Below are 13,691 nucleotides of genomic sequence, written 5' to 3' on the forward strand. Positions count from 1 at the left end.
CATGCTATGAATCTTAACCTTGTTAACCGTTCCTACAAGCTGCCATTCATATCCCTATGACAACTGTTTAACCAGATGAAGATGATACAAAAATTATGACGTTCAGTGGGAACTTAAAAGAGTTGAAGATAAGCCTTTCTTAAACCAAAAAAAAGGATGTAAAAAAAATCAATATAAATATTACCCACAACCTGGGAACACATGACAAAAAAGGGGTAAAGGATCTTATATTTTCATCCTTGCAACTAACCTATTCTCATTAATTTTAATTCAATCAGGGACTGTTTATTGGAAAGCTACAGCATAATAAAGCTCCTGGTGAATATCCAGCTAAACTTCCCATTCTTGCAACTTGGGCTGTGTGATATGTTTCCACTCTTATTCCCACCTCACTATCTGGCTTACCACACAATAGGAAATAGAGGTATAACCCAAATACCTGAAGAAGTCTTCCAGCAGGCCCCAGAGAACAGCGGGGGTCAACATGTCTTACAGCAGCTTTGCTGCTGGCAGGATAGCAGTAGAATTATTTAGAAAAGGACTAATAACAAGAACAGATTATTATACTCCTTCTTACTGACTATAGAAGGAAACAAAATGGCATTAAAAAATACCTGTTCCTCAAATCTTCGTATTCTTGTTAAAGAGAGAAGAAGAGCAATGCTGAAGGGACATAAGTTATTACTGAAATCTCCTTGCTGTCCTGCCTAGAAGAGATCAACCAAAAACAAAGTCATTACTTACACTTTACAGCCCACTTAAAAACAGGTCTTTAAAGGGAGAGCTAAAACTTTAATAAAAATTTTAGAAGAAAACACAGAAAATCTTTAAGAACTTGGATTAGGCAACGATTTCTTAGATAGAACACCAAAAGCATACTTTCTTCTTATATAAATTAAGCAAGAAAACCAGACTTCATCAAAATTCAAAACTTTTGTGCTTTGAAAGATATCACTAAGAAAATGAAAAGACAAATCACAGACTGGGAAAAAGTATTTGTTAATTATATACCTGATAAAGGACTTATCACTAGAATATACAAAGAATTCTTACAACTCAATCATGAAGACAATGCAATAAAAAAACGGGCAAAAGATATGAACAGACCTTTCACCAAGAAAGATATTAGAATAGCTAATGAGCACATGAAAAGATACTCAAGTATCATCAGTCATTAAGGAAATGTGAGGTAAAACCTCAATGAGATACCATGTCATATCCATTAGAATGGATATAATAAAAAAGACAACAACAAATGCTGGCCAAGATGTAGAGAAATAAGAGCCCTCATACAATGATGGCGGGAATGTAAAATGATATAGCCATTTTTGAAAACAGTTTGGCAGTTTCTTAAAAATTTAAACATAAATGTATCACACAAACCAGCTATTCCATTCTTGGGTATCTACCCAAGAGAAATGAAACATATTTCTACACACAGATTTGCATGTGAATCTTCATAACAGCATTATTTATAACAGCCAAAAAGTAGAAAAAACTCAAATGTGCAACAACTAGCAGGTAGTTAAGCAAAATTGATATATGTCCATACAATGGAATACTATTCAATAAAAAGAAATACTATATATGCTACAACATAGATGAATCTTGAAAACATTACACTAGTTGAAAGAAAGCATACACAAGAGATCATCTACCATATGATTCCATTTATATAAAATGTCTAGGAAAGGCAAAACTATAGAGACAAAAGGTAGATTGGTGGTTGTCTGGAGCTGGGAGTGGGAATGGAGATTAAATGGGCAGGAAGAACCTTATTGGCTGATAAAAATGTTTTTAAAATTGGATTATGGTAATGGTTGCAAAACCAGGTAAACTTGTGAAAAATCACTGAATAGTATGCTAATAATGGGTGAGTTTTATGTTATGTGAATTGTACCTCAATTAAGTTTAAAAAATAGGTCTTTAAGAAGAAATGACACCAAAATAACAAAAAAGAATACAAAATCAAACATGGATAAAACAGGAAAAAAACAAAAACAAAACAGTAGAGTGGATCAAAATATACAAAGCTGGTTCTTTGAAAAGACCAGGAGTATAGTTACTGTGAACCTAAATAAAAAGAAGAGTGAACAGATACACAGAAGATAAAGACGCTTTAAAGCCTAGCTCCCAGGTCATGGTTTTTAAATATCCTTTCCTACAAAAGGGACCCAGGGCTCCTTGGAGAAATGGCATCAGAATGGGGCAAGGAAAGTACAAGGTGAGCCTTGGATATCTTATGTCAAAAAAGTGCCCAAAGACTAATGGGGGTCACATCAAAAGGACACATAAGCCAACTTAAAGGATCCAAATGACCAAATTTGGTAACTTTGTGCTTAAAACAGATAATAACAATAGTAAATAATGAGCACATTCAGTCAAAAAATGTTCATGGATACATAATGATATTCAAAACACTAGGGAAAGGGGAGGCTCCTTTACAGAAGAATGCCAGCTAATAATGTAGAAGGAATGGTGCAGTTAAAATTTTCTAATTTTAATTCTACCATTTTGCAACTCCTAGTATAATTACTAATTTAGGCCAAGAATTATCAATTGATAGGAAAACAAAAACCATTATGAGAAAAGGATTTTCATATAATCTCAACTTATGATCCTATGGATTACTTTCTAATTCAAATGGATACATATATTTACAAATGAAGGAAACTGATGGTCATGGTCTTAAGCAAATGATTTTGCATCACAAGTAGCAGGATGGCTGACATTATGTGCCTCCTGATGTAATACATGGAACAGTGTATGGCAAACTATTGCCTATTGGCCAAATCTAGTCCAACACTTTTGTACAGCCCTTAAGCTAAGACTGGTTTTACATTTTTAAATGGTTGGAAGGGGGAAGAAAAAAAAAGGAAGAATAATATTTTATATCACATAAAAATAAAATAAAATTCAAGTTTCAGTGTCCATAACTATAGTTTTATGATTTGTCTGTGGCTGTCTTCTTGCTACAATGTAGTTGAATACTTGTGATAAATCTTCATGGCCTGCAAAGCCTAAAATACTTAGTATCTGGCACTTTACAGGAAGTTTGCTGACCTTGCAAGAGAAAGTATAGAACATCACTTACAAAGTATTCTTGCCAAAAATGTTTAACTTGAACCTAATCATAAGGAAACAATCAGATAAATCCAACAATGAGGGATATTACATACGTGGGCTGACACTTCAAAAATATCAATCAAAAGATACCAGAGAGACATAACCAAATGCAATGCAGGAAGCCTGATTAGATCCTAGAGCGTGGGGGGTGGGGGGGAAGGAAGCTATAAAAGACATTTTGGAGACAACTGGGAAAATTTGAATAGGGACTATAAATTAAACAATATTGTGAAATTATTGTTAATCTTTCTACATGTGATGATGATATTGTGGTAATATGTCCTTATTCTTAGGAGATGGATGCTGAAATATTCAGGCATTGAAGTGCTATGGTTTCTACAACTTACTTTTAAATGGTTCAGGAAAAAATAGTGTATGAAAAAGAGAAAAAGCAAGAGAAGGCAAATGTAGCAAAGTGTTTAATAATTGGTGAATCTAGGTGAAGGGAATACAGGTGTTCATTGTGCTATAGTGTTAACTTTTCTGTGGGTTAAAATTTCCAAGATTAAAAGTTGAAGGAAAAAATATATCTGTATACTACTTTTCTTTAAAAGAGTTCAAAACACTTCTGATTTTTATTTACTACTTTACAAATATTTAATGATGAATGACTTAGTGTCACAAAACTCTACAATATACCACTAGAAATAATATCCTAATTCATAAATGGGGAAGTAGAGGCCAAAGTTGAAGGACACATAAGATAGAGTTAAAATTAGATTTTTAGTTTCCTAGCAAACAGGCTTCAGCTTTTTTTTTTCTTTCTTTTTACACTAGAACATTTAAGGAGAGGCTTTAAAAATGGAACATCCTGAGACTTCCTGGCTATATGTGTAGTGACATCATATATTTTCCACTTTCAACACTAAAAAAGAGATCCTCTAGATCCAAGGTCATTCTACAATATTTCTGTTTCCTGTCATACTGGCATAAAAGTTCAAACATTCCCATTTCATAAAGAGACCTCGGATCACCTTAAGAGTTTGGTGCTACCTTTAAGTGTTTCAGGAGTTCTCTGCCTAGTTCATAGTCCAATTTGATGGCAAACACAAAGTGTAGAATGATGGTGCCTTCCACATGACGAAGTTCACCTGATGGCACGGTAACAAGATCCAACAGCCTAAAAAATTCAATAGAAAGGTAAGAGCTATCATTCGAGTGAGAGACAAGTGCAGGTGCTGTGATGAACAAGCAGACTGACTCAAATTGAATGCAAATAATCACTGGAGGAGTTAAGTAGAAATTTTACTGCCCCATTCTCTGCTCCTTTTTATAACAAAATTTCATGAAACAATTGTCTATGGTCAATTCCACTTCATTATCTCAGTCTCTTCCCAGTCCAATCCAATTCAATCAGGCTTCTATCCTCTTCCTACCCTTTCCCCCATGGCATTTGACTATTCTTGCAAGGGTCACAAATGACCTCCACATTACCAAAACCAATAAAGTCCCACCTTAATTAACACCTCAGCAGATTTGACACAATTAGCCACTTCTTTCTTGAAATACTTTCTTCTCTTAGCTTCCAGGGCACTGTCACTGGCTTCTTCTCAATTTTTTTTTTTTTTTTTTGCTGGCCCATCCTCCCCTATTGCTTGACAGTGAAATGGTGGAATGCCTCAGAGCTGAGTCTTGTGTATCTCTTTCTTCCTGCTTTTCCTAGACAATCCCACCCAGTCCTGTGACATTAGTCCCTTCCAATTTATACCTCCACGTCAGGCCTCTCCCTACGACTTCAGACTACCTGCTCAACACCTCCTTATGGGTTGCTAATATACATCTCGAACCTAATGTGGTCAAAACTGAACTCATTATTTCCTCCAAAACCTGCTACTCTGTCAGCTTTTCCTAACTCAGTACCTAAGACCACTTACTAATCAATTGTTTAAGCCAAATAACTCGGAGTTATTTAGATTCGGAGGGTTAACAGCATGAACTCTGCAGCCAAACTGCCTGCATTCAAATCTCCGCTCCACCACTTTCTGGCTATATAATCTTGGGAAATTCCTTAATTTCTCTGTCTCTTGGTTTCCACATCCATAAAATACAGGCAAAATAGGGCTGTGAGGTTTAAAGTGCTTACAACAGCACCTGGCACAGAATAAGCACTTTACAAATGTTTGCTTAACAAAAAAACCCTCTCTCTCAGACACGCCACACTGTGCTCTGCCTTTGTACTATTTCCCTACCTGAAAATGTTCTTTTCTCTAATCTATATATTATGGCTCTTACCATTCAAGCTTCAGTTAAAAACAGCACCTTCTCATTGCAAAGATGTGGAAACAACCCAAATGCCCATCAATCCACGAATGGATTAGTAAACTGTGGTATATGTATACCATGGAGTATTACTCAGCTATAAGAAATAAAGGTGATACAACATCTCTTTGGTTCTCCTGGAGAGAGCTGGAACCCATTATATTAAGTGAAGTATCCAAAGAATGGAAAAACAAGCATCACATGTACTCACCAGAAAATTGGTTTCCCTGATCATCACCTAAATGCACATCGGGAAAGGATACCAACTGGATATCAAACTGAGATGGTGGGTGGGGGAAGGGGATAGGTGTATGCCTACATGATAAGTGTGTTGCGCACCGTCTGGGGAATGGTCATGCTTGAAGGTGCTGACTTGGGGAGGTGGGGTGTGGGGGGAGGGGATGGAGGTATGACTACATGATGAGTGCCAGGCGCACTGACTGGAGAATGGACATGCTTGAGGCTCTGACTCAGGGGGATGGGCAGGACATGGACAATGTATATAACCTGAGCTTTTGTACCCTCATGAAGAGCTGAAATTAAAAAAAAAAAAAAAAAAAAAAAGCACCTTCTCAAAGAGGTTTTTCCTGACCCCACCCATCTAAGGTAGCTGTGGTATCACTGTCATATCATCCATTTGAATTATCTGCATAGTGCTTTCCACTCCAACATTTTTCTTGTTATTTTCTTTTCTCACCAAAATAGAGCAGGGACATTGTGTGAATGGTTCATCACTATAGCCCCGAGGCTAAACAGTTTCTAGCAGAGAGCAGACACTTAATAAATAGGCTTTAAACCTATAACTTATAGGACAATTATTGCTATTTTCCCAAAATGCAAATAAAAAAGCTGAAAAGGCTACATTATTCTCTTAATTTTATTATTAAACAGCTAGGAGAAGATTAGGGAAGTTCTGTGCTGAGGTGAAGGTAGGGGGTGAAAGAGAAGATAAGGAAGTAACTAAAACGCACAATGACTAGATAAATATGTAAAAATCATGTTTATTTCTACACTAGATTACTCACTCATCACCACTCTGTTCCGCAGCATGCTGCTTATCTAGCTCATTGAAGAAGGCTATGATCCCTTCCAACACACTCTTTCTGCTTCCCTGAAAGAACACAAAATAGGTAAGGTCACCCAATTAAAATGCAAAATAACCAAACTGAATTTAAAGTACTTCATAGCCTAAAGAATTATCAAGTACAATTTTTTTTTTTTTTTTTTGAGACAGAGTCTCACTCTCTTGCCTGGGCTAGAGTGCCGTGGCATCACCCTAGCTCACAGCAACCTCAAACTCCTGGGCTCAAGTGATCCTCCTGCCTCAGCCTCCCGGGTAGCTGGGACTACAGGCATGTGCCACCATGCCCAGCATCAAGTACAATTTTTTTAAGAAAGCTACAATCTAGAGTCAAACTGACAATGTTTCAACTTTCATGTTGAAACAGGGTTTGAAATACTTCTTTACTGTCAGACTTTAAGGGGTTTATAGTCTACCCTTCCTGAGACCTTTATCCCTTTTACTACCACAAAGAAAATGTAGTAATACAAGAGATAATGTATGCTTTTCCTTAGCTGAGGAGCATGATCTTTTTACTAGTCCAAATCACTATACATGAAACGAAAGCATCTATGTCCTAATATGTAAACCAAAATATAAATATGCTGAATGTTCATAACTCATCATGCCACCAAAAATCAAAGAGAAATACTTTTTTATTATACCTTTGAAGAGAGAACCAGAAGCTGATAGACCAAAGGTGGTATTTCTTGAAGATTCACCTTGGAGAACATCCTCAACACCTTTTCCACTACAAATTCCACCTCTTCTGCAGTCAGAGGAACATCCCTGTGGATCAAAGGTTCTAAAGGCTGCAGCCACAGCCTAACTGTTTTACTTTTAGAAATTCAATTTGGAGCTTTATAACGGTTAAAATTCCATTAAACATATTTTAAGAAATAAAATTTCGGAGCAGAGAATTAAGGTGACAATAGAACATTGTAACTGCCCCTTTTGATTTTTCACTAATGAAGAACCTTTAACCGATAACATTACCTAAGCAAAGGCATCTTGGAAAAAAATCATAAAGTTGTATTTTAAATAAATAAATAAAACCAAAAAGGAGATGGGGATGGGGAGGGAATTCATAACAGAAAACAGATGTTCTAATACTCTTACTGAGGAGGAACTGGTTGTTTGAATTTGCTATTTTCAATTTCTAGCAGGTAAGTTCACAAAACAGTGTATAAAAAGAAAAGGGAAAGATGATGCTTACTTGAACATGGAGGTGAGTTGGATTACATATTGCTGATCCCATCTGTTTAAAGAAAATGACAAAGAACATAAAAGCTTATTTCATTTTAACTTATTTACATATAACTAAAATTAATGAGGAGGAAAAAAATAGTGCTGTTTCAAGTTTGATTTTGCAATACTGGAAAACAAGATCAAAGAAATACAATTTAAAATAATGAAACAGCAGTTTTTAACCTATCAGATAGGCAAAAATCAAGAAGTCTGATGATACTCAGCACTAGTGAGATTGTGAGAAACATTCTTCACATACTGTTTTAGGGAGTGCATGACAAGTTAGCAATACTTACCAACTTTAAAAATGCAAATAACCACATATCCACCCCATTTACTATTTGAAATATATTCTTGTAAATGCTTGTAAAAAGTAATCTAGATATATAAAGACATTCGTTAAAACACTTTTTGTAATAGCAAAAAACTGGAAACAACCAAATAACCCAACAAATGGAGACTGGCCAAAGAATAGACTACTACAGAACCATTAAAAAGAATGACTTAGAATTATATATGCTGACGTGAACAGATGTGTTAAATTAAAAAATGCAAGGTATATTACAACATATTTTGAATTCTTATGTAATTAAAAGCAAACAAACATACACATTCTGATGCATGCTTAAAATTATTTGTGTAAAGGATCTTATGTAAGGAAACAAAGCTATTATCTCTCGTTTAAATAATCTTGGGTATTTTCTTGTTCTTTTTAACATACCCAAGTGTAATCAATAGTATTGTGTCAGCATTCTCTTTATATTGTTGACTATATAGTAAGGATTTTTCATCTTTAATGTATATCTTAATACATTTCATTTTTTTTTTTTTTTTTTTAAATTGAGACAGAGTCTCACTCTGTTGCCCAGGCTAGAGTGAGTGCCATGGCGTCAGCCTAGCTCACAGCAACCTCAAACTCCTGGGCTTAAGCGATCCTCCTGCCTCAGCCTCCCGAGTAGCTGGGACTACAGACATGTGGCACCATGCCCGGCTAATTTTTTCTATATATATATTTTAGTTGGCCAGATAATTTCTTTCTGTTTTTTTTTTTTTTTTTAGTAGAGACGGGGTCTCGCTCAGGCTGGTCTCAAACTCCTGACCTTGAGCGATCCACCCGTCTCGGCCTCCCAGAGTGCTAGGATTATAGGCATAAGCCACCGCGCCTGGCCTACATTTCATTTTTAATGGGTATAAATTTCATGGAGTTACTCTACCTTAATTTATATGCCATAACTTACATGTCTCTATTACTATATGCTTACATTGGTCACAAATTTCTATGCTGGACATGTTCATAGATGAGGATTTTTTGTATATTGGAGCTTTCCTTAGGGTAGATTCCCAGAAATACAATTACTGGTTAAAGGATACAAATATGACTTGTATGTTCTACTCCCTTAAAAAAATATAAAAGATATAGCAGTAGGGTGACTTCCCTAGCCTTAAGGACCTTGGGACTACAAATAATACTTAGAGGACTAAATTGCTGTGTTAAGGATAGACAGTCAAGTAAACAGAAACTATATGCATAGTCCTGGAGCAGAGAATATAGTAAATCATCTTTCTCAAAAATTCATTGCAGACTAAATGGTTTTATAGTGGTATATTATAAACAAAAAAAATGGACTAAAAACTTTATAGATACAAATTCCTGGAATAAATGGTGTTCTTTTTCTGGCCACCTGTAGTCCTGAGAAAGTCCTACACATTAATGAGAAAGACTCACCTGCCAGAACAGAGGGTGTTAATCAATTGCTTCTTACATTCTTCCCCACTCAGTTCACCTAGAAATGCAAAATACACTTAGAAATAATTTGACTATGTGACTAGAGACAAAACCACTAAAATTGGGAGAAAATTACCTTTTGCACAAGCCATATTTCCCTTTTTGGTGGTTAAGGCAGTGAGAATAATAGGCAATAACTCCAGAGATTTTCCATTTACTAGACCGCCTTCTTTGACAGCACTAACAAACTCATTGGCTAATTCAACCAAAAATGGTCCTGGAAAATGGTGAGCCTAAAAGTTCATGGGATAAAGAAAATCTTAAGCAGAAATCCAGTGTTTGATAGTTCCTTCCAAGATATAAAGTCTTGAGCTAAAATAACTGAATTGACATCGAGACCCAGAAATGGTCCTATAAAGGATTCATGGAATCATTTTGTTCTGACACTTATAACTGTAAAGCATTTCAAAGGTTAGAATCTTCCATCAGTTCCCTAATGTTTTCAAATATGCCAAATCTTCAAAGAGATATGTCTATGATACCAGAAATGTAATGTATACATCAAGGTGGTTTATTGCCCTTTCATCTACTTTTTTGTTTTTTAATAACAGCTCTTATTCATAAATAGGAACTATGCTGGGGTTGGCACTTAAGTTTTCCTTCCCTCAACAAATTACAAACCAAAAAAAAAAAAAAAAAAAAAAAAAACCATCCCAAAACAAAAAAAATTTTGTCTTCCATCTTACCTCCAGCATTAGTAATCCTATGATCTCAGATGCTACTTCTTTCTGCAAATCCCCTGATTCCACCAAGTGGATACAACAAGTGTACATCTTTCGTCTCCTAAGAGTTCCAGCCTCCTCAGAGCAGGGGGAACCTAATTGTTTTAAACAGGTGGTACAGAAACAAAGAAAGAAGTCTTACAATGTTGAAGTGTAAATAGGGACGACAAATAGGTTTGTAGTTTAATAAAAAAACAGAATTACTGCCATATCAAAGGCAGGGGAAAAAAGAAATAGAATTATCAAACAGCTGGTTACTACAGTGTTTAGAATAGTAATATTCAGGAGCTTTGAAAAGGTGCTTGATTTAGCCAAAGTAAAGGGACTGAAATGTCATCTTTTCTTCATTTACCTATTTCATTAATTTAACTTAATTATTATATAGTACAGGAGGAAGAAATCTTCCAAAATATCTTACAGCTTTTGGGGAATCCAGTAACCTAAATTTAATGCCTTTAACATAATTCATTTCAAAATGTCATCACTAAGTGATGTCAACAGCAACAGAGTAATAAGGATGCTGGAAAATCCTCCCCTCCATAAAAGATAGCAGAATACTCAAAAAATAGTCAAAATCAACTTGTTCAGAACTCTGGAAGTTAACCAAAGGCTTGCAACAATCCAGGGAGCGTTTATTCAAGAAAAAAAGCTGAGTCTCAGTAAGAAGAGTAACTTTTGTGGCATTTTAACATGACTTCATCATATTCCTTGCCCCTAACCCAGCAGTATGGAAAAAATACTCCTTCAGCATGGTGAAAGCCAGTAGCCTACCATCCTCTGGAGGAGACAGAATGTGGTTGGAGCTCCTCCATAAATAGGAAGATATGTGTTCGTACCCTTGCAGTGAAGACTCAATTTACTTGGGAGGGGAAAAATAAATCAAGTTAACATACCTGGTAAGAATCCAAAGCCACTTTTAGTTTTTGCCTTGCACAATTTTATCCTATAAGAATTTATAAAACCACTGGGAGTCACAATCTCCAACAACATAAATTGGTCCTTGTTTAAGACAGGAAAACAGGCCGGGCGTGGTGACTCACGCCTGTAATCCTAGCACTCTGGGAGGCCGAGGCGGGCAGATCGTTTGAGCTCAGGAGTTCGAGACCAGCCTGAGCAAGAGCGAGACCCCGTCTCTACTAAAAAATAGAAAGAAATTATATGGAAAGTTAAAAATATATATATAGAAAAATTAGCCGGGCATGGTGGCGCATGCCAGTAGTACCAGCTACTCGGGAGGCTGAGGCAGGAGGATTGCCTGAGCCCAGGAGTTTGAGGTTGCTGTGAGCTAGGCTGACGCCATGGCACTCTAGCCCGGGCAACAGAGTGAGACTCTGTCTCTAAAAAAAATAAATAAATAAATAAAAAAGACAGGAAAACAAGTGTCCCTCACAAAGAATTAGAATCTCTATATAAGGCACCTAAGATATTCCATTTCATTAAAGCCCAGAGCTCCCTAGCCCCTTGTTAAGCACAGATTAAGTACTAAACATTGCTCTTCTCTTCTCTACAATTTTAAAAGCACAAGTAAACCAAAGCAGATTTTATGGAAAGTACATTCTTTACAGGCCCCCAAATCAGCAATACAATCTCAGGTAGCACTTCAAATCCCTTTAGTAAAATTACTTAAGTCCACTAGATAGGAGAGTGATGATTTAGTTAATTCTGTAGAATCCTCAAAACACAGAAAATGTTCCCGTGAAGCTTCAAACAGTAAGAAAAGTAGCAACATAGGCCCAAAGTAAACAAATCTACCAATGAACTCAGGGAGATAGAAGTAACATTAATTATTACCTTTGAAGATGGCTCTTAGGAGTGCTCCAGCAGCTTTTCCTTTCACTGCTTGATTCTGAAGGAGATTAGTCAACTGCAATCAAAGAAAGAAAAAGTTACAAATCTCCTCTACCCCAATGACCTAAACACTTGATATGAAAAGGCACTCCTTTTTTAGGTTTAGATCATTCAGAGACAAAATTTTTATTTAGATGGAGCACAGGGTAGATTTTAATATGATGCTGGACTGTCAAAACTCAAATGTCCTCATACATTCATTCTATAAACATTGAGTACTTAATCAGCACTAGGTATGTGCTATATTTTTGGGATACACATTCATTCAACAAATACTTTTTGAGCAACAAATACGTTTTTTTCCTGAGGCTCAATATAAGGATATACAAGACAGACATGGAAAGAGTAGGAGGGGAACAGGTGACAGAAAAAAAAAAAAAAAAACCAGAAAAAAAATTGTAAAGGAAACAAATAAGAGGCTGAGATAGACAATAATTGAGAAAAGAAAGGCAACTTTAGCTAGGGTAATAAGGGAAGGCTTCTCTGAGGTAGGCGATACTTAAGCAGAAACCTGGAGGATGAGAAAGAGCTAGTTATGCAAAGAGAGGAAAGGATATTCCGGATAGAGAAATCATCATGTGCAGAGACCCTGAAGAAGCATATTTGAGGCCAAGGACTTAGAAAGAAAAAAGACCAATAGACCAATATGGCTGGAGAGTAGTAAGGAAAAGAGTAGCAGAACATGAGTTTGGAGACATGGGCAAGGACCAGATTATAAAGAATCTTCTAAGGCCATTACAGAAAGCTTAGCTTTTGTCTAAATGCACTGGAAGCTACTACAGAGAAAAAAAGAGTGATATGTTTTTTGTTTTTTTAAATCACTCTCCAAAAAAAAAAAAAAATCAGTCTTGCTCCTTGTGTACAGAATGGGTTGTGGGAGGTTTAAAACTGAAATAGGGAGTGATAGCAAGGGAGATGTTATGGGTTGAACTGTGTCTCTCCCCCACCCAAATTTTGCATATTAAACTGCTAGTACCTACAGATGTGACCTTATCTGGAAATTGGGTTGCTGCAGATGAAATTAAGTGAGGTCATTAGGGTGGGCCTAATCCAGCATGACTGATGCCATTGTAAAAGGGGGAAATCTGGACATAGACACCCACACAAAAAGAATGCCATATAAAGATGCAATCAGAGAACAGGTGACACAAGCCAAGGAACACCAAAGACTGCAGCAAACCACCTGAAGAAAGGTGGCGGCAGAGCAGATTCTCACAGCCCTCAGAAGGAACCAACCCTGCCAACACCTTGATCTTCAACTTCTAACCTCCAGAACTGTGAAACAATAAATGGCTCTTATTTAAGCTACTCAGTCTGTGGTACCTTGTAACAGCAGCTTAGCACGCTAATACAGAAGATAAAGAAAAGTAGATAGAATCAAAATACATTTGAGAGCTACAAATAGACAGATTCCACTAGAAGAAAAGCTAGAAAAGTAGATTCTGGCAGCATGCAGTGGCTCATGCCTGTAATCCCAACACTTTGGGAGGCTGAAGCACAAGGATCAGTTGAGGCCAGGAGTTTGAAACAAACCAACCAACCTAAGCTATATAGCGAGACCTCATCTCTACAAAAAATTTAAAAATTAGCAGGGTGTGGTGACACATGCCTATAGTATCAGCTACTCAGGAGGCTGAGGCAG

The 13,691-nt window shown here is 36.5% G+C and overlaps 1 protein-coding gene across 5 annotated transcripts in view; it reads right to left on the reverse strand.

Moving 5' to 3' along the window:
• FANCI (FA complementation group I) overlaps window positions 1-13,691 on the reverse strand; it is a 70,979-nt gene that overhangs the window by 49,454 nt on the left and 7,834 nt on the right. For 4 of the 5 annotated variants that reach the window (XM_045561722.1, XM_045561723.1, XM_045561721.1 and 1 more), the window contains exons 3-11: window positions 11,993-12,065; window positions 10,166-10,296; window positions 9,556-9,712; window positions 9,420-9,477; window positions 7,662-7,703; window positions 7,111-7,234; window positions 6,411-6,496; window positions 4,120-4,246; window positions 615-707 (exon numbers count right to left, since the gene is read on the reverse strand). In XM_045561722.1, the coding sequence (XP_045417678.1) occupies window positions 615-707; window positions 4,120-4,246; window positions 6,411-6,496; window positions 7,111-7,234; window positions 7,662-7,703; window positions 9,420-9,477; window positions 9,556-9,712; window positions 10,166-10,296; window positions 11,993-12,065 (891 nt within the window). Of the gene's footprint in view, window positions 1-614; window positions 708-4,119; window positions 4,247-6,410; window positions 6,497-7,110; window positions 7,235-7,661; window positions 7,704-9,419; window positions 9,478-9,555; window positions 9,713-10,165; window positions 10,297-11,992; window positions 12,066-13,691 lie in introns of those variants that run through there. The other variant, XM_045561725.1, reaches the window with a different exon arrangement.

The sequence above is a fragment of the Lemur catta genome, chromosome 9 (assembly GCF_020740605.2).
Source record: "Lemur catta isolate mLemCat1 chromosome 9, mLemCat1.pri, whole genome shotgun sequence".
In the NCBI taxonomy this organism is placed as follows: domain Eukaryota; kingdom Metazoa; phylum Chordata; class Mammalia; order Primates; family Lemuridae; genus Lemur; species Lemur catta.